The sequence below is a fragment of the Mauremys mutica genome, chromosome 1, assembly GCF_020497125.1.
Source record: "Mauremys mutica isolate MM-2020 ecotype Southern chromosome 1, ASM2049712v1, whole genome shotgun sequence".
Classification (NCBI taxonomy): domain Eukaryota; kingdom Metazoa; phylum Chordata; order Testudines; family Geoemydidae; genus Mauremys; species Mauremys mutica.
The window spans coordinates 262,537,353-262,558,172 of record NC_059072.1 but is presented as its reverse complement, the minus strand read 5'-3'; the positions used below and the strand labels follow the sequence as shown (position 1 = coordinate 262,558,172).

The 20,820-nt window shown below is 42.6% G+C and overlaps 1 protein-coding gene across 4 annotated transcripts; it reads right to left on the bottom strand.

The window, feature by feature from the left end:
* Nucleotides 1–4,261: 4,261 nt before the first annotated feature.
* POGLUT2 (protein O-glucosyltransferase 2) lies at nucleotides 4,262–19,233 on the bottom strand. 4 transcript variants are annotated; one of them, XM_045008541.1, is made up of 12 exons: nucleotides 18,520–18,630; nucleotides 15,889–16,031; nucleotides 14,779–14,984; nucleotides 13,382–13,587; nucleotides 12,295–12,372; nucleotides 11,166–11,252; nucleotides 9,408–9,580; nucleotides 7,604–7,841; nucleotides 6,928–7,137; nucleotides 6,377–6,466; nucleotides 5,725–5,829; nucleotides 4,271–4,698 (listed from the first exon to the last, which is right to left on the bottom strand). In XM_045008541.1, exons 3-12 carry the CDS (start codon nucleotides 14,858–14,860, stop codon nucleotides 4,681–4,683), a joined length of 1,287 nt encoding a protein of 428 aa, XP_044864476.1. In that variant the 5' UTR covers nucleotides 14,861–14,984; nucleotides 15,889–16,031; nucleotides 18,520–18,630; the 3' UTR covers nucleotides 4,271–4,680. The 4 variants fall into 4 exon arrangements, with proteins under 4 accessions (XP_044864460.1, XP_044864476.1, XP_044864452.1 ...); XM_045008525.1 differs by lacking the exons at nucleotides 15,889–16,031; nucleotides 18,520–18,630 and adding an exon at nucleotides 18,942–19,233 and having other exon boundaries at nucleotides 4,262–4,698; XM_045008517.1 differs by lacking the exon at nucleotides 15,889–16,031 and having other exon boundaries at nucleotides 18,520–19,073.
* Between the last annotated feature and the right edge of the window lie 1,587 nt (nucleotides 19,234–20,820).

The window sequence follows — 20,820 nt, the reverse complement described above, 5'->3', positions numbered from 1 at the left end:
AGCAGCTGGCAGAGAGGTAAATTACTGTGGGGCAGGGGGTGGGACTATGGAAGACCCGGCTATTGCCTCCTATCCTGTGTCAGGTTCAGCTTCTAGTCCCGGCTGGGCTGGGCATGACAGGACTCCTCTTCACCTGCATGGCATCCAGGGCTGGGTCAGACCCTCCCCCAGATTTCTCCCCAGGTGCAGGAAGCTCTGCAAACACTTCCTCCTCACCGCCCCCTCCGCCCCCACACACTTCCTGCACCCATGGCTCATCAGCTGCATGCGAAGGGATCACTGTACAGGGTGCTGATCCCCCCAGCCCATCTGCTAAACCACCGTGCATCCAGACCCCCTCGTTCCCAGATCCTCCTGCCGAGCATCACCCCCTACACCCAGAACCCACTCCCCAATGAGCTCCACTCTCCCTGAACCTGGACCACCCTACAAGCCACTCACACCCAGAACCCCACCCACTGAGCCTCAACCAGCTATACCTGGATCCCCATGGCACTGAGCACCCCACCACACACACACACACTCCTGCTGAGTTCTAGTCCCTCACACTCAGATCTGCCCATGCTGAGCCCCAGCCACCTTCACCTGGACCCCCCTGCAGAGTCCCGTTACCGTTGCATCCAGAACCTCCTAACAAGCCCCAGTGCATCCAAATCCCCCACTGAGCCACCTGCACCTAGATTGCCTCACACGGAACTGTCTCAACGCACACTGAGATTCCCCCCTTCCACACTTGGATCCTGCCTTGCTGAGCTCTTGCCTGCCCACAGCTGGTTCACCTGGTAAGGAGGAGCAGGGCCTTGGGGCAGGCCCGGTCCTTGTGCTGTTTCAGAGCTGGGTGCAACCTCACTGCTCTCTGCAGCCAGCCACATTTATTTGACAAATAAAATTTGCAGAATTTTAAAATGTGCATAGAATTTTTATTTTTTTGGCACAGAATGCCCTCAGGAATGAGTATATAATTAAATAGTCCCTTTTCATAGCCACTTATGCTTTCCAGACTTGAAAGCCGCAAAGCCAGTTAGCCCGATATTTCTCATTTTTGTCCATGTTTCTGCAAAAGTGTAATACCCAGTAAGGCTTCAGTGTTGTTGGGACAACAGGAAAACAACACAACTTTTTTGTTATCCATGTGAAAGACTTGTTTTTGAACAGCTGCAACAGTGAAGGGAAAACTTGAAAGAGAACACTAATTTAAACATACTTATGATGACAAGCCAGCTAATCAACTTACTTGATGAGAGTTGGCACTATTAAATTACATTGCAGCCAACACTGTATTATTAGTGCTGGATTTGAGAGGCCACTACCCCCAAAGTATTTGTGAAATCATTTTTTTACTTCATGATAATCCATTGGAAGGCTGAAAATTTAAATCTGTTTGCACGCAGATATTGTTTTCTCCAGTTTCTTATTGTAGGATTGCTCATGAGTACTGGGCTACTGGCATTTATTTTATTCAGCAGAAAATACAGCATTGAAAGCATTTTAAACAGGCCTAGTTGACTTGATTTAGGAGTCCATTCCTAGTCATACAGACTCTGAATTTATGAACTATAATATGAAGACAATAAGACAATCCTTTTGGTTGGGAAACATTCTGTTTTTAGACTTTGGAGAATTTAAACCTGATTTAGTATCATAATTGGGTCTGATCCTGCTGTCCCTTCACATATAGTGCGTCCATTGATACCAATGTGCATGAAAGGACCATAGGTGCAAATTAGTAACTGGTTTAAACAAGTCCAGGAGATACAGATAATTTCTTAAAACAATGGACCCTGTTCATGAAAAATGATCAGATTTATTTAACTTTAGTAGCACCTGCTACATTGCCTGATACAGTAATTCCTCACTTAAGATCTCCCAGTTAACATTGTTTCATTGTTATATTACTGATCAATTAGAGAACATGCTCGTTTAAATTTCTGCAATGCTCCCTTATAATGTTGTTTGGCAGCTGCCTGCTTTGTTCACTGCTTGCAGGAAGAGCAGCCCTTTGGAGCTAGCTGGTGGGGGCTTGGAACCAGGCTGGACTGGCAGCCCCCCTATCAGTTCCCCTAAGTTCCCTGTGCGGCAGCCGCCCAGCAGACTATCAATTGCTGGGCAGTTCAGGTGTTCCTCCCCCCACTGCAGTGTGCTGTGCCTGCCTTCTGCCTTGGAGCTGCTCCTGGGAGCCTCCTGCTTGCTATGCAGGGAGTAGGGGAGAAGAGGAGTGCTCATGTCAGGGAGTCCCCCTGCTCCTGTACCCCATCTCCATAGAGCAGGGGGGACAGGACAGGGCTCAGGACAGAGGGATCTTGCTGGCAGCAGCTGTCATCTCAACTTGCTGATTTACTTAAAAAGGCAGTGTACTTTAAGGGGTAATGCGCATCTCTTTCACACACACATGGTGGTGTCTCGGTCTCTTTCTCACACACACACACACACATGCACCTCCCTTCCAGCAATTTGGAAAATGGAGCGAGTGGTGCACTCCAGTGGGATAGCATAGGTTCACCATCATGTTCAGCTTCCACAGGGAATGTTTGCAGCCAGTGCCTGGCATCTACTGTGTCTCCTCCCTCCATTCATGCTGCCTTGTAGTCAGGGGTGAGCTGCAGCGGGTTCGCACGGGTTCGCGCGAACCCGTTGTTAAATTTAGCAGCCATTTTAGAACCGGTTGTTAAGGGCTGCTAAATTTAACAAAAGTTCCCGCCCACTCCTCTCCTGCTCCGCCCCCTTCTCCTCCCCCTCCCCTGCTTCCCGCGAATCAGATGTTCGCGGGAAGCCTGAACAAGCAGCATGGAGGCAGCCAGCAGGTAAGCTGGGGCGCGGAGGGGGAGGGGAGGTGCGGCTGGCTCAGCAGCTCCCGGTCCCAGACCGCAGCTCCCTCCAGCCCAGCGCCGGCCCGGGGAGTCGGGCCCCGTGGCTGCCGCCGAGCGGCCGGGCCCCGGTGCCGGCCCGGGGAGTCGGGCCGAGTGGCCGGGCCCCGGTGCCGGCCCAGCCCGGGGAGTCGGGCCGAGCGGCTCGGCGAGTCGGGCCCCGGTGCCGGCCCGGCCCGGGGAGTCGGCCCAGCCCGGGGAGTCAGGCCCCGGTGCCGGCCCGGCCCGGGGAGTCGGGCCCCGGTGCCGGCCCGGCCCGGGGTGTCGGCACCGCCCGCGGGGTCGGGCCCCGGTGCCGGCCCGGCCCGGGGAGTCGGCCCGGCCCGGGGAGTCGGGCCCCGGTGCCGGCCCGGCCCGGGGAGTCGGGGGCAGGGAGGGGATGGGTTGTGGGGGGGTGGATAGGGGTCAGGGCAGTCAGAGGGCAGGGAACAGGGGGATTGAATGGGGGCAAGGGTCCCGGGGAGCAGTCAGGAAAGAGCAGGGTTGGATGAGGTGGTGGGGGCACTCAGGGACAGAGAGAAGGGGTAGTTGTATGGGGTAGGGGTTCTGGGGGGCCATTGAGAATGAGAGGAGGGGTTGGGTGGGGCGGCAAGGGGCAGTCAGGGGACAGGGAAGGGGGGATGGGTCAGGGGTCTCGGAGTGTGTGTGTTAAGGAACATGAGGGGTTGGATGGGGCATGACCCCCCCCCCACGGAGGGAACCCGTTGTTAAAAATTTGGCAGCTCATCACTGCTTGTAGTGTGTGAGGCTACAATTAAAACAATGTGTTAACTCTTGAGGGCTCAGCCGAGTGTAAATTCATCATTTAGCAGCAAGGCAATCCCTGGGAAATATCCCACCCTGTTCCACCCTCTGACTCCATCACCTCAACCAAGCTTCACAATCATCATTGCTATGTACAGTATTAAATTGTTTGTTTAAAACTTACACTGTGTGTGTGTGTATATATATGTATATACAGAGAGAGAGAGATTAGATTAGATATAGTCTTTTGTCTGGTGAAAAAAATTTCCCTGAAACCTAATTCCCCCCCCCCCCCCATTTACATTAATTCTTATGGGGAAATTGGATTCACTTAACATCGTTTCGCTTAAAGTAGCATTTTTCAGGAACATAATGACAACCTTAAGCAAGGAGTTACTGTACTACTGTAATTCTGTAGATACTGCCAAACGTATTTCAATTATTAACCTCTATGGCAAACTCCAGAGAATTGAAAAGAAAATTATATTTCTATAGGTTTTTAAACTGTTCAATAAAATTGAATCCCTCCTCTAGAATTCTGTACGCTGGTTGCAAAAAACCTGTAGACAGGATATCGTTCCCTGTTTAGAGTATAGGCTCTGTGCAGAGAGGAATGAAGGTGTGGCTAAGCAGTCCTGAAAGAGTAACCTTTGGAGCAGTCTGAATTTTATTACTTTACAGTCTTTTTGTTATTGTTGTTGTTTAAAGCCAAACTCCAGGAAAAGTTGTTTAGACTTAACATACTATGTGTATTGAGTCCATAAAGCAGTTTGTGGAAGGTGTCTGCTCACCATTCCTTTGCAGAATCAGGTCTTAGAATAGTAACATCGCTTTTTTAAATGATGGTGACTTTATTAAAAAAAAAAAAAAAGTAAAAACATTTCAAAACAGCAAGTACTATTGATACTGATGATAAAAGGGAAAATACCGGTAGGTATTCCTCATTCAGACTATCACACATTGTTTTGTATTGTTCATTGAAATTGTTAATAAAATAATTTTCCTTTTATTTTCTTTTAAAGGAATTCTGAAGATAGGTAAACATTCCTAAAAATGACTTTATTTCTTCCTGTTAGAGTTCATCTTTGGCCTGTAATTAAGAAGGAAATATATTAACTACTGCAGTTTTAACAGTCAATATAGTCTTGTATAGCTTGCTTTAATTCAATGATCCTTTAAGAGACAGAAAGGAACAGTTCCTCTTTGGCCACTGTTTCAGCCCAAAGATTCAAACAGTGGCTGCAGCTTCTCCATGTCCTTTACTGGCCACTGTATCCAGGTAAGTGCAGGTTGGTTGGTTTCCTCCCTCTACCCTGGCTTATTTGTGGCTGACAGACACTCTTTGAAGTATGCAGGGTGGAGTGGGAGGAGGGTCCTGAATGTCTGCTGTGTCCTCAAACCTCCACTCACAACAGGGTCTATGCAATACAGAAGTCCTTGTCTGTGCCAGTCACAGCTGAGTGGGTCTGACTTAATGAATTGGGATATGCTCCCAAAAAGCTTACTATAAATTAGCTATTAATTTTTAGAGCCATTTAGTTTACTCTTACAAATATTTATTTAATTTTGAAAACATGTGACCACTGAGGCAATCAATTTTCAAGGAAATTATTCTCACTGCCAGGGCTCTTATTTATTCTACAGGAATTATAAAAACACTCTTTCACTGGTTGGTTATCAGCAGTTTTACAAACCAGTAAATTTAAAGTAATATTACAAAAATCCAGAAAAGATTAAATTAAAAATGGAAATCTTGACACTTCTGCCTCTTTTTGACTTTCACAGACAAAATTATTGCCTTTCTGAAACTGTTCTGTTCTGTTTCTGTTCTCTACTTTATGGTGTTGCCCCAGGGATTTCACAGGAGTTAGCTCTCAGTTAACTCTGTTTTTCAGCAGCAGTTTTCAGGTGCTTAGATGGTGCAAATACACAATTTTAAAAATAAAAAATAAAAATATAGACCATCTACAAGCCCATTAGTTATCAGAATTTGAATGAAACTCATCTTGAGCCCTGATGATGTTGGGTGCTGGACACATTCAGCTCCCATTCAATTAAATAGGAATTGAGGACATTAGCATCTTGCAGGATCAGACCTTTGTTGTACAGACCATACCTTCTTTCTGTGGCAAGTACATGGAAACAGGTCATCGTCAGGCTGCTCTACCTTCTCCATGCCATCTCTGATTTTTGGCTCACTCACTTGTAAATTGCCATATTCCTAATTCAAAAAAGAGGAAGGTATTCTTACTCTATTAATGGCCTGTAATATCTTGCACCTCAGATCAATAATTTTTGTGAGAGCTGTCTTGCCAAAGAATCTTCCATTGCTCTCAGAAAAGCCCACCATATCACAGAGAAGGTAAGCTGATACTTAACTGCTGTCAGAGATCCCATGTGGTGCCTCACTGAAGTGTCAAAACCTCAGTGCTAATACACAGACATTTTCAGCTGTGTCTGGGGATAGAGGAATGAGACTATGCTCTTAGATCATTGCTGAGTGCTAGTGTGAGGAACATGGGAACATTTTCTTGTAGATTAGATTGAGATTTATGGGAACTGGAATGCCTCTCTCAAACTGCCACTCTAACATTAAAGGGATCTGTTAGGGCATAAGCGTCACAGAATGTTCACAATCTAATTAATGTTTCCCATTTTTACTCTTTGCTTTGTGCCTTCATCTCTGGACTGGCTGATTTCCAGTGTCTGTATATTCCTAAATGCTTTCTACATAACTTTTTTTTCCCCTAGTAGTCTGATATACTGACCTGGAAAAGTTTGAAATAATAACAGAATACATGATCTCCCATGAGGTTATTTCTTGCAAATTCTTGCCCTGATTTTGCAATATTCCTTGCCTGTCAAAGAAAAGGAAAATCCTGATATAGGAACATTTCTGGAGATGGTAGTAGTGATTCTGAAATGTAACACAATATGTACAGTTTTAGTAATTAGACGTCCAATTTTGTAGACAAGTGTTTAGGTACCACCATGGTGACTGCTCTATAAAATAATAAATAAACCTTTATTACTGATAACATGAGGGAGACTGAAAATTGACATATTCTTAATGTCGAAAGAAAGGTGTTCTTACTCTGTAAATACATCTTTAAATTTATCAAAAACTCAAAGTAATTTTCAAATTAATGGCTGAAGAAGAATACGCAAGCTAAATATGCTTTGCTTCCTCATTGCTATAATATGCAACACTCATTCTTAAGACCTGCTAATGTTTTGTTTGTTTTTAAACAAATTAACTTGTATTCACCTACTTTTAGTTTGTCAGGAAATGTTTCTAAGTGTTTGAATATAGATTTACCTCTTCATCATGATCTTTTGCCCACTGTAGCTTCTCCAGTAGGTCACTCAGGTCATTTTTAAATGGAATGTAGTGTTTCCAGGGCTGCAGCTCATTATAAAAATGTTCATAGTAGAAGGAGTCTTGCTTCAGTACTACACTGTTTCCTGCTAACAGGTAAGGCAATCTGTATGCAGCCACTGTGCCATCAATATTAATTTGATATTTATACTGCAAAAACATACAATAATTGATTAATAAACATTTAAAAAACAGGTAGCAGAGATTGGTTTTGTGGGTTTTTTTTATTCTGAGAATATTAAATGCAGGGGGCTTGTTCATTTTAAGACATGCAGATTATGCCAGATAGGCATTGCATTATAGGTAATCTTTATTGTTAATAAGCAGATGAGATTAGTTCCACTGGCTAAATATATTGTATTGGGAGGAGCTATGATCACCAGTTAGGACAGAAGAACAATAAAATGGAATCTAGAGATTAGATTGGACAGAAAGTTTCTATAAAACCTCAAAATCTAAGTCAAATCTGATAACCATAAACAGGTTGTGCCTGAAAAGTTAAGTACGTTAATATATATGTATAATATGTACAAAGACAGTAGGCGGGAGGAGGAAAATTCTCAAACACTGGTGAGTTAAGTCTGCAATAAGGTCTAAATAGCAGTTTATGTCCTACCTTGAAAAAATCAAAAAATGAAATATGCTTCACAATGGGACCATAAAGGCTTTCATCATGTTTAAAAAAGAAAAAGTTTGTGAAAGCAGCATCTATGATATCTGGATATTTTCTACTGAGTTTTACAAGTTCAAGCCTCTCTTTGCGGCTGTCACGTCCCCTCCAAATTGCTGTAGTATTCTTGTCTTCCCAGGGTGGCCCAGTGTTGGCCTGGACAGACATCATGTCCAGGCTGACTCTAGATGTCAGGAGGGAACAAGTGATTTCAGAAAAGAGGACTCTTGAAGTTTTTAAAATATTATTATAATACAATTCTGGACCCGATTCTCCCTCAACAGTTATACACCACATTTCCACTGATTTCAATGGTGTTATTCAAAAAAGTTTACAATCTAAGAAGACAGATGACATACAATGGCAGGGTTATAATCAAATAGATGTTTGTAAACTTTTTGTGATTGTAATAGATAAAATAAATGCGAACAAACCCCATCTGATTCTCAAGCCACCATTCATTAGTTGATATCTTACAGGCATCACGCCACAGGTGGATCTTGAGGAAAGATTTGAAGGAGGAAGACATTAGTGGCTTTGTGGGTCAGTGCAGAGAAGCATTCTATGTGCCAGGGACAGTATGGAAGAAAGTATGGAGATGGCTGTGGGAGAGGCTGACAAAGGGTGTATGAGGGTGCTTTCTTTGCCAGATTGAAGGAGACAGCGAGAAGGTGCTGCAGTAGGAGATCAGAATGCACAAATAAAGAGGGACAGACCTGGGAAGGGTCTTGATAAGGACAAGAAGGGTGAATTGAATGCAGTGAAATAGTGTGAGCCGGGGGAAGGATTCAAATGGATTCAGAATCATGGACAAGAAAGATCATCTTTAAAACTGGTTTTGTATGGTTCTGAAGAGGCAACATAGCTGTTAGGGATGTGGCCGCCCCAGTGCCGAATAGAGGGGAATAATCACTTCCCTCAATCTGCTGGCAGTGCTCCTACTAATGCAGCCCAATATGTCTTTAACCTTCTTGGCAACAAGGGCTCACTACTGACTCATATCCAGCTTCTCATCCACTGTAATCCCCATGTCCTTTTCTGCAGAACTGCTGGTTAGCCAGTCGTTCCCCAGCCTGTGGCAGTGCATGGGATTCTTCTGTCCTAAGTGCAGGACTCTGCACTTGTCCTTGTTGAACCTCATCAGATTTTTTTTGGCCCAATCCTCCAATCTGTCTAAGTCACTCTGGACCCTATCCCTACCCTACAGGGTATCTACCTCTCCCTCAGCTTAGTGTCATTCGCGAACTTGCTGAGAGTGCAATTCATCCCATCATCCAGATCATTAATAAAGATGTTGAACAAAACTGGCCCCAGGACCGACCCCTGGGGCACTCGGGTATCTTAGAAATGTTATGGAGAGAGAAGCAGCAAGATTTGTAGAAAGCCTGAATATGCAGGGAAGAGTTGAAGACAACCCTTCCCAGGATATGATCATGAGTGGTGGGGAGACAGGTGACAAAATACAGTGACAAAATACATTTTTTAGTGTTTTTGATTGGACTACATTTGGTCTCTGGTTTCTGAAATAGGACACTGAAGAAATACAACAATTATGTAAAGGATAAAATAGCTAAACTTAGACATTCCGTATACCTTATCTGGTCTAAAATGGTGTCTCAGTATCAACATAGAAATTCATTTGAATAAATACATAGTACAACAGTTATTGAAGTATTGGTAATGTAGGAGTCTATTGGATGCCCATTCACACATATTTAGTGCTTTGTGAAAAATTTACATAGTTTCTTACCGGCCCATAGTTTCTAAGACTGAGTCCGTCAAATCATAGGTTGGCATCACAATGTCTTTCGATTCAGTGGATCCACACCATGAGAAGATGGGATGAAGGTTCTGAGTAGATTTCTTTTTCTCTAAAGGCCAATCCCCTAAATTAACAAAAAACTCTACGTCTGGCATTTTCACCTAAAAGAAGACAAATGATAGCGTTGATGTGTTAGTGTGTATTGTATGTATTAATACATAGGAATACCCTTTTTTTCCTTGATCAATATAATATTTGAAATTACTGAAATTATTGAAGAGAAGTCTAAGGGAAAAGTTAGGTTCAGGGCCATAATATATTCAAAAACTATAACAATTGCTCATCACTCTTCAGGAATGCTGTTCACAGAAATCCATGTTTTAACTATCTCTATTATCAGGTCAGAAAACAAAGCAGCATTTTAACAAATTAGTTTTCAAAAGGAATCACACAAAAGCTACTCATCTAGATATAACAAAGCATCCTCTCTCCTTGTTCATGATGCTCAGGTCTTTGTATATATTCCAAAACCAAAAAACTCCATTTCAAAAGCTATTAAGGTTGCAAACTGACAGCAGTGTAGTTGTACCATGCCATTTACAAAATCTTACATAGATGTAAAATTAATTGTGTCCTTAAGTATTAATTTCCACTGTCTACATAATAAAACCACATTAGCCTTATTAAATAAAAGATATACCTATTCCATCACTGTACTATAATGTTAATTCTGACTAAAACTACTGTTCCTTCATCAATGATCACAAAATATAAACAAAAATATCTTCTAAAAATGGATAACAATTATCTACATACACATTAATTACCAATATTGACCAAGTCCCCACGTATACATAATATGAAATTATAAGCACATTACTGCCTCTCCATAGCGTGTGCATATGTAAAACTTTTTTAAAATACTTTGCTGTTCAGACCAGCAAGGTAATTAATTTCATTGTGGCTCATGCACATTGCAACATGTCTTGATTCCTCTGCTGTCCAAGCATTAGAAACATTAGGTTTCTGATTCAACTTACATTCAGAGACAGAGATAGAAACTAATCCTCTGCCAGATATCAAGTAGGGTTTATACACCCTCTCCTATGGTTGAGGAAGGACAGCAAAGTTTATTTTCTCTAACTTGATGACACAGGGAAACCTTTAGCAAGCATTCCCTGTTAAGAACAGGCAGAAAAGCATGGAAGTTCCAGAGGTAGAGAAACAAAGGACCAGTTCTTATTTTCAGTTTACTTACAGACACATAGGGTTCTATCTGGCTCTCATTAAAAAAAAGAGAGTCTTCACTTCACAGAGAGCCTGGAAAGGCTGTAATCTTTGGGAATAATCTTTATGAACACAATGCCATCTACTGGTTCTATTCGATAACTGTAATGGACAAGCTATAAACTACATATGATCAATGTTTACATTTTCAGACCACAGAGTCATTTGGGGGCTAATTTTCTCCTTCAACACAATAGATTTTTTTGTTCTTCAATCATATTAGCCAATGGAAAAGTTGTATAGAACAGAACAGGGATGAAACAAATAGGATTCTTTAGAAATTTAATTTTGAGTATAGTTGGGTCTGGAAAACCCCCACTATAACCTAGGTGCTTGTTTAAATTATGGCAGCTTCCCCAGGCTGCCCTGTGAGCAGCAGTGTTGCTCAGATCTCTACAGTATTATGTGCTGTGACCCCACTCCTGCTTCCCCATCCATGCCCCCTATGCAAGGGCTTACCAGGCAATCCTCAAAAGGTAGCGTGTGGTCGCGCTTTGTGGTTTCTCCACTGGGGGACATCTTCCCCAGCCTCTCTTTGTCTCTGGCCTCTTTCCACAGTATATAGAATTTAAAAGAGAATTATATAAATTCCTTGAGGTTTGTTTAAATTATCCTACAAAATGTATTAGCGGTGATATAATTCTCTGTTAAATCCTATAGGATGGTTCACAAAGCCTATGGACAATTCATTTCTATTAAATCCTATATAGGCCTTTGTCATAAGGTCTAGCTGCCTAATTAATATTTGAGAGACAAAGTCGGTAAGGTAATATCTTTTATTGGACCAGCTTTTCCTCGTGAGAGAGAGAGACAAGCTTTTGAGCTTACACAGAGCTCCTCTTCAGGTCTGGGAAATGTACACCGAGTGTCACAGCTAAATAGAAGGTGGAAGCCATCGTTTAGCATAGGTAGTTAGCATGTATTGTAAGAGACCATTCAAGGTGAAGTGGCATCTTAACATCTCTGCAGTCATAGGACAAAAAAAGGGGGACTACTGGGTTACAGACTGTTGTAATAAGCCACAAATCCAGTGTATTTATTAACTCCATGATTTTCAATGTCTAGCAAACTTAATTTAAGCTCCTAGGCTCGTCTTTTGAAGGTGTTGTGCAGGTTTTATTTGAGGACGAGGACTGAGAGTTCAGATATGGAGTGATCTTTTTGTGAAAAGTGTTCACCCACAGGTTGATCCGACGAGAGAGTCCAGAATACATACCTTAACACGCTCTGTGTAAGCTCGAAAGCTTGTCTCTTTCACCAACAGAAGTTGGTCCAATAAAAGATATTACCTCACCTACCTTGTTTCTCTAATATTCTGGGACCAGCATAGCTAAAACAACATTGCAGATAATTAACATTTGTAAGTTACATTCTGCAGACTAATCAAAGAGCATACCAGAACATCCAGCTTCATTGGGAACAATCCTGCTATCTTATTAATGTGAAAGTAATAAAAATAAGAGAACAAGAACAGTGGTGTTTTCTTTATTGTTGCGGAGGCATCAACAAAACTGTAATAAAAATTTCAGGGAAATTTTTGATATTTAAACACTATCATATACAATATATAAGACTAATATATACTCACTTTTCTAGTCAAAGAAAGTAGTATAGCGTCCATGAAAATCCTGAAGCCTACATGCTCACCATGGGTCCTTATATAAACCTAAAAATAATCCAAATGTTATTGCATTAGTGTTTTTGCTTGGGGAAAAATACATTATTGGAGCTTTCCTGTTTCACAGTAAACAATCAGACAGATTGTATGGCTTCACCTTTATATAACTTCAAATAATTTTGGGAGGCCTTGGAATGTCCTACCTCTCTGATGAAGCAAACAATGGGGCACATCTTTTTTGTCCTTTGCAGTCACCTTTAAAAATGATCCCTTGTAAACAGAAACTCATCACTTTCAAGCAAGACTCTACCGACTCCTTTCCCAGATTATGTTCATGGCAAACAGACAAGCTAGACAAAAATATAAAATATTCTCTCTGGAAGGTTGCGATGTAACACTACTTTATTTCTAGGAATCCAAAACTTTAACACACAAAAGAACCAAAAACAGAGAGAAAGAAGGCAGGCTGCACAACTAGAGAGGCACAACCCACCCTACCTTGTGCTAGGTTGGTTCTTTGACTGACTGCACACTTCCCTATACAGCCCCCTAATGTGCAAGCAGGGTTAGGAAACACCTTACATTTAATACATCACTAGAAGCTCTTCTGAAATTAGTAGAGTTTTGTTAGCAAGAGTTGAGGATTCTTAGACCACCACACCATACAAAATTGATTAGTATTCAAAACTCTTGTAAAGCCTAGTGGACAGGAAACTGAACTGGGAGTCAGGACATTTGGGTCTACTCCTAACTCTACTATTGATCTGCTATGTGACTGTGGGCAAAGTAATTTGCCTCTCTGTGTTTCAACTGCCCCATCTATAACATGGATGTAAAACACCTTACAAAGGAAGGAAGTATTGAGTTCTACAGATGAAAAACACGATATAAGAGTTAAATATTATATTTGAGGGATAATGAAGCAAACAATGGAGGTGTGAGAGCTTCTCAAAGAAAAGGTCAAAAGAATCCTTTATAATGGAAAGTGTTAACCAGCCTAAATATGAGACTAGCTAGAAGCCTCCTTTTAATACTTCAGCTAAATCACATACTGTACCTTGTTATCTTTTATGGTATAGTGACACAAGCTCTGTCTTTGTCCAAACCGTTGTGGAATTTCCTTTGCAATCTTATCTGGATCAACAATGGGAAAATGTGCTAGGTCTCTCTGAATCTGTGGAATGGCTTGAGGGCAGCTCATATCTTCCAGCCATGCAGTGCTGTCTTCGCGAGGGCAGTCACAATTCTCATGGTAAACAGGGCCTGTTGTATACACAGCAAATTTTTAGATTATTTTAATGTGCAACACAGACAAGATATTGAATTCAGAAGTTAGTTACTCTGGACTTTGAGACAAATTCAGAGGTGAATCAATATAATATAATGTAAGTTACACTTTGTTCCAGCCCTCTTAGCGTGTAACTTAGACTCTTACCCGTGTCTACAAAGGGGAAATGGAACAGCATAACTGTTCTGGTATAATTTAGCTATTCTAGATTAACTACCCCATGTGGATACTCTGTTCCAGAATAAAAGAACCTATCTCCTGCCTAAGGCCAGAGTTATCCTCCAACTAGGGGAAGATAGCCGTTTGCCTGCCTGTCTTGCCTGATGTGGGCAGAAGAGGTGGCAGGTCCCTGTTCAAATCCCTTGTATTTATCAGGTGACAGGGGACCTGAACTAGTGGTATCTTATATCCCAGTTGAATACCCTAACTATTGGTCTAATGGTTAAAAGGAGGGCTTGGTCCTCCCAATTGTCATTTTGTGTGGAGTTAGGCAGCCTCTGAGCATGCCTAGCAGATTGGCTGCTGCAGGCAAGGTACACATGCTTGTCTTTCCCAATCTGTGGATCACTCTGGGCCCTAGGTGGGAGATAGATGTCTGGATGCCTTGAGTGAGGCAGCAGTGTACATGTTCAGAGGCAGAAACATAGGCACCTAGGGAATTTTTACACAAAAACTTAGGTGCTGAAGGTATGTCTATACAGAGAGAAAAAATCCATGGCTGGCCAGGGCAGCTGAAAAATCACTGTGCAGACATTTGGGCTTGGGCTAGAGCCTCAGGTCTGGGACCTTCCATCCTTTCAGGGTCCCGGAGCTTAGGTTCCAGCCCAAGCCCGAATGTCTGTCTACACAGCAATTTTTCAGCCCTAGAACATAAGCCCAAGTCAGCTGATCTGGGCTAGCCATGACCGTGCTGCAGGCTTTTATCCCTGTGCAGACATAGCCTGAGTGAGTTTAGGTGTCTTCAGGGTTCAGGGGAAGCTGAGTGGGGATTGTGGATTGCAGTAGAATCTAAAACTGGGAGTTGGGTGCCTAAGTACCTTTGTGAACCTAAGCCTCAGCAACTTGCAGGATCAGACCCTAGTACTGTAAAGCATTTTGGGCTACAGTTTGTATGAAAAAAAAACACTATGTAAAATAAAGTTGTATCATGTAATTCTTCTTTGTACCTTTTAAAATATATGGAGACTTGGCAACATGTTTGTCTTTGACTTTGATTTCTATCTTCAGGTTTTTGTAGCTTGCATACATTCTGTACCTCACAATGAAGGAGCCATCTTTTCTGTCTAATATCTGCACTCCTATCCGAGTGAACTGCTCATCAGGAGCAGTGATCTTCACCTGGAATGCATTTGCTCCTGGAGAGAAAGTAAACCTACACAGGGAACAAGTACAGTTGTGATTAAAAAGTGGCTATGTAACAGTTTTCTTAGGGTCTGATCTAATGCCAGTTTAAAGTCAATGGAAAGATTGTCATTGACTTTAGTGAGAGCTAGATTGTGCAATATTTCCAAGTGCTCAGTGCCCAGATTTTCCAAAGACTTCAGCTCCAATTTAGACACCTAAATAAGGCCTGGATTTTCAAAAGTGCTCAGTAGGCAGCAGCTCCCACTGTAGCACCAATGGGCAGATTTCAATAGACCTTAGCACCCAATGTACTGAGCTCTTATGAAAATCTGCCTTCTTATTTTGGTGCTTAAATGAGAGCCAAGCAGTTCTGAAAATCTGGCCGAGTGTGAGGTCTGAGCCCTTCTGAAAATTCGGACCATAGTGACTCAACAGACCATTGAGACGTTTTGCCCCTACAAATGAACTAGTTCAAAGCCAAAGTACCTCCTTGCCCAGTGACGTTTCTGCAGATATGAGCTTGTGAGGTAAATGAGCTCTTCTGATTCAGCACTTCTCTCCCTTCTGGTATTAATAAATGAACAGCAATCCTCCCATTCTAGGGTCTTAAAATGCTTCCACCTACCAGGGAAATAGGAGTGTACTACTTTTGTGGGGAAGAGGGTGAAGTGACTCTCTCAACATCACATGGAGAGCCAGTGGACACATGGAACCCACCATTCCTAGCAATAAGTCCTATGTATTAACCACAAGACTATCTTTACAGAAGTTCCTTTTCCTTCCTCTTTGCCTCACCACTCTCCCTCCTTACCACCAGGCCCTTTCTCTCCCACATCCCCTTTTCCATTGGTCCTCTTCTTGGTATGGTAAAGTCTCCCTCTCCCTCTTTCTTTTTTCTTTCATTTCTTTCTAACCCCACTGATCCTGTTTACCTCACAAAAAAGCAGCAGTACTGGCCACCTATTCCTCTTCACTTCTTGCCCCAATTCATAGAGGTGGTTGTGGAGCAGCAAGAAAAACAGGAGGTGGAAATCTTGGCTGCCTGCTCAGAAGCACCAGGAAATGAGAGCAGGAGCTGAAGACAAAAACTTTTCTTATTACCTGCAGCACTACATATGAGTGACATTTCAACTGGCATGAGTGACCAAGTGACTGTGCCCTCCAGATGAGTGACACTGAGTAGGTATGGAAACTGTGGGAACAAGCTTCACTTTGCAAATTTTACACTTTGGTAACTTTACAGCTACTGAACCAAATTTCTTCAGATTTGGCTTGCTTTGTAGGTCTTATGGAAAGATATACAGTCTTTAATAACAGATGTGGGGAAAAGAATTGAGTACAATATCTAAACATTTGAAGATAATCTCTTGTTTATACAGGAAGTCAGAATATCTCAAATATAAATCTCAGGATAGAAACAGAAGAACTTTAGGAGTGTCCCATAAAAAAAATGTTTATGGGATTTTGCTCAAACTTTAAAAAGAACTTCACAATGTATAGACACCAAATCTAGAAAAGTTCAGCCTAAAAAGTGAATGGCTTGGAAAGTTATGAATGCAGGGAACAGTTTTACAACTGTAACAATGGTATGTGCTACCAGGTATTAGACGAGATTGTCCACCTCCACTTCTTTGATCAAATCTATGCTGTGTATGAAGGATGTGGGCTACCAGAGCTAAAGGGGACAGCTTTCTAGCATCATCCCTTCTCAGTATCCCACTAAGATACTAGGAGCTCTGCAGAGTGTGGGGGTTTGGCTAGGCGGCATCTTCGGTCTGTGACAAGGTGGCATTGTTCACCCTTGCAACCTTGAGGGAATCCCCACATAAGATAATGCTAATCTCATTGTTGTTACTTTACATGGATTCCCCACTCTATTGAATGAAACTGTACATCCTCCTTGGGAAGGGGTATGTGGATAGCAACCTGTAGGGATGCCATGGCAGCTTGGGTCCTTTAGAAGCTGTGCTCCTGTTAAAGAAGGGGAAGGGTCTGGGAAGCAGTGCCAAAGCATTCAGACTCTCTTTTCAAATGGATCTGGCCTCCTCAGATCTTAGGGAATTTGCAAGTGTAAGGGGCTGAGGAGATTTTCAAAGCAATAAATGACATTTAGATGCCAAACTCCCACTGACATTTAATGGGAGTTAGACAACTAGCTGCCATTGGTGCCTCTGAAAATTTCCTCCAGTCCCTCTGCCAGTTCCATGAGGGGATAGAGGGAACAAGCCCTACCTTTTCATGGAATATTTTGGTGAAAACGCCACAAGTGGCAAGTCGTGGGTTTTCTGTTCTCTGCTGGGTTTTTCCTGTCTAGAGATGATCTGCCTCACTAATTTCAATCTTTGAATTAAGTTTAGGTTGTCTCAAAACATTACTAGGTTTCTTTAATGTTCTATACAGTATTTAATAAGCAATTATTTTAAATGGATTCATAGATCTGATACCTACATGTTTGTGGGGATTACTGGTTTGTGTGACAATGGAAAGAAGCAGGAAAGTCTAGAGGTCACACCATAACTTAATCTGACCAGTTTCTTATATATATAGGCTTGACAAGGGAGAATTAGCAGTAACTTGTTTGCTGGGCCAAGATGCTTCTATTTTGTCTGTAACCCAATTTTCATTTCCTTTCCCCATCTCACATCCTGTCTGATGCCTGTGAACCTTGAGGTGAATGGCAAATTTTATATTAGGGCAATGGAGCAGGAGATTTTGAAAAGACAGTCATAGGTTTTTTAAACTTATATTATTTTTTCTTACTGTGGATAATACCCCAATGGAAGCTTAAAAATAAAATCTCAGGGCCAAATTAACTGCTGGTGGATGGGGGAGAGGGGTGCAACTCAAATTATATCTATGGAATCACAGTTTTATGTGCCAACAGGGATTCTTGAATCTTTACTGAATATTTTTCATTCATTTATTGTGCAAGTACACTGATTTCCAGGAGTAAGGTCTGCTGGAATCCATTTAATTAAAATAACATTAGAGCATTTTGACACATGACAATTAAAGTTTACAAAGAGATATAAGGCATAAAATATAAGTCAGATTTGGGGCCTTCAGCATTAATATCCTTTTCTGCAAGAAGGCAAATTAAGTAGCTTTCTTAATTAAATAACAAGAGAGCCAATATATACAGGCATACTCATGTGACTCTGAAGAAAGGGTAGGGCCAATTCTACTGGTGATGAACAAAACACAATGGAATGTAATATAGATGTGAGGGGGTCTGGCTCTGCAGTGTAACTGGAGGAAAAACAGTAAAAGTTATTTTGTCAAAGAAATCCTGTAGGTATGACTTGGACCCAGATCCTCAGAACACTTAAGCATGTGTGTAATTTGAGTAAAGTTGCACAATGCTTAAATATTTCTGGGGAAAGGGCCTTGGGAATGCCAGCGAGGGAACAGTCATTTCTAATTTTAAATCCAGATACGGTGAGGATGGGAGCCTCGTGAGTATTTAGACCTGTGAAGCAAGAAAGTGCCATTTTTAAACTCGAACATCTTTTTGGCCATAAACACAATTTAAAGTTGCTGTGATAAAGTGCTGTCATGCTTACCTCTGCCCGTCAGTGTCCAAAGCCTGAACATAAAAATACCGAGCAGGGAGGACAACATCTGCTCTCAGACCAGGTCCCCATATTAAACTGTTCTCCGGACTCAGCTGGTTTCCTCCACCCGATACAGTGAACACGGGAATGGTTCCAAGCGTTAAGTAACAAAGCAGCCAAATGCTAAACATTTACAAGATTTCCTCCTCAGGAAAAAACACAAACAAGAAGACAGGCCAAGCTGCAGGGGAGGGGTAGAAAACGTGTGCTAAAGTGTAACTAGTGAATCAGTTACGGATGCAATAACATCTGCTCAGTTACACATCTGCCTTGACTTAGCGTTAGCTTGTTTGTTTCAGAGAAGTCTTGAATATTTCCACTTTCCTCCTAAGCAAACTACAAGGGAGAAGCCAGTTAACTACATTAGTTACCACAGAGTAGACACAACCAGGAGCTGCTGCCGTGTCCCTGTTTCTTTGTCTCTGTGTGTATCGATTCTTCTGCCTTTAACCCTGGAGCTGGAACAGCATCTTCGGGTTAACCCTATCGTCAGTCTCAGCGGGCAGGAGAGGAAAGGGGATTGTTTCATTGGTCCAACAAAACTTCTTCCGAATGAATGATGATATTGTCTCACTTCCCAGGCTGAGCAGTAATGCTGGGAAATGGAGTCCAGCAACAAGAATCACAGCAGCAGCCTTGTACCTCACCACTCACACTCATTACCAGTATGGTTTGGGCGGGGCGAGAACCTTCAAGCTATTTCAAACAAGAGTGCAGACATTTGCAGCGTACTGCAAGTACAAGTTTAAATGGGACACTGTCAGCTTAAAACTTACACTTCTGTCTGAAAATGTACCTATTATTGCCTGCGAGTAACACACAAGGTTACAAGTGAAAGCTTTCTGAAATTAACGTTTTCAATTTGTTTACTTTATGTATTTAACATCATATTGTATGTACATAGCTTCTCTGTTTCCTTTATAGTCCATAGTTAGAGCTAGATCCACTTATACTCAGTGCTATGACACCTACATGTAGGTGTCCTGCTGCCTAATGGAATCCACAACCCTGAGTTAGGGATGCACAGGGAGAATTAGGTGCCTAAGAATGGGATCCACAAAAGCCAGCAAAGCTGAGCAGGGAGCTACCCAAGCTAGCCCATAGAAAAGAGGAAATGCCCAGGAAAGGAGTTTTGCCTACATCCCATCTCCTCAAAGGGGCTTAGGTGCCTATCTCTGGTTAGGAATCACAGCTGTGAACTCCCTGCTGAAGCTGGGTTCCCAAGCCCTTTCTTGCAAAAAAAGAGGTAGTGCTGCTGATATATAAAACTACAGTATTAGTCCTGTTGTTAGCACCCCAAGCCAGGGTGGGGGGAGACATAAAGCTCAAATCCTTATTCTGCCTGATGGGAAATAAGGATTTAAACTTGTCTTTCAATCAGGGGCAGCTCTAGGAATTGTGCCACCCCAAGCAGGGCGGCACGCCGCAGGGGGCGCTCTGGCGGTCGCCGGTCCCGCGGCTCCGGTGGACCTCCTGCAGACGGTCCGCTGGTCCCGTGGCTCCGGTGGACCTCCCGCAGGCACAAAGCTCCACCGAAGCCGCGGGACCAGCGGACCCTTCACAGGCATGCCTGCGGGAGGTCCACCGGAGCCGCCTGCCGCCCTCCAGCGGCGCGCTGGGGTCTGGAGCCGGCCCTGCTTTCAATAGAGCACCTTAACCACTGGGCTATGGGGCTAGGATGGGGCTTTCTCAGTTGCTTCTGTTGAAACTGTTTGACCCAGAGTGTGTATAAATAATTAGCATTCATTAGGCCAGAGAAAGCATGCAAATGATTGAATAGCCTGTGTTTAGGGCACTCACTTTTCAAGTCCCTGCTCTAATGTATATTTCATTAGTTACACACAGTAGAATAGCTTCAATAGGACTGAGGAAAACTTGGCCTAGAACACCTTATAGCCCAGCAGATACAGCACTTGTACAAGATGTTGATTGAACAACCTCCTGCAGACAAGGCATTTGAATCTGGGTCTCCTATATCCTGGGTAAGTGTTCTAACGTCTAGGCTAAATAGGGTGACCAGATGTCCCGATTTTAGGGTCTTTTTCTTATATAGGTGCCTATTATCCCCAACCTCCTGTCCCAATTTTTCACACTTGCTGTCTGGTCACCCTAAGGCTAAAGATTATAAGGTGGGGGTGGTACTTTATGTTTTGTGAAAAGCCTGATCTGTTGGTCAGTCTCTAAGAACACCTACTAGATCAGGCCAGAGTCTGAGGATCCTATTTTGAGGATCTTGCCTGAATTTAGACA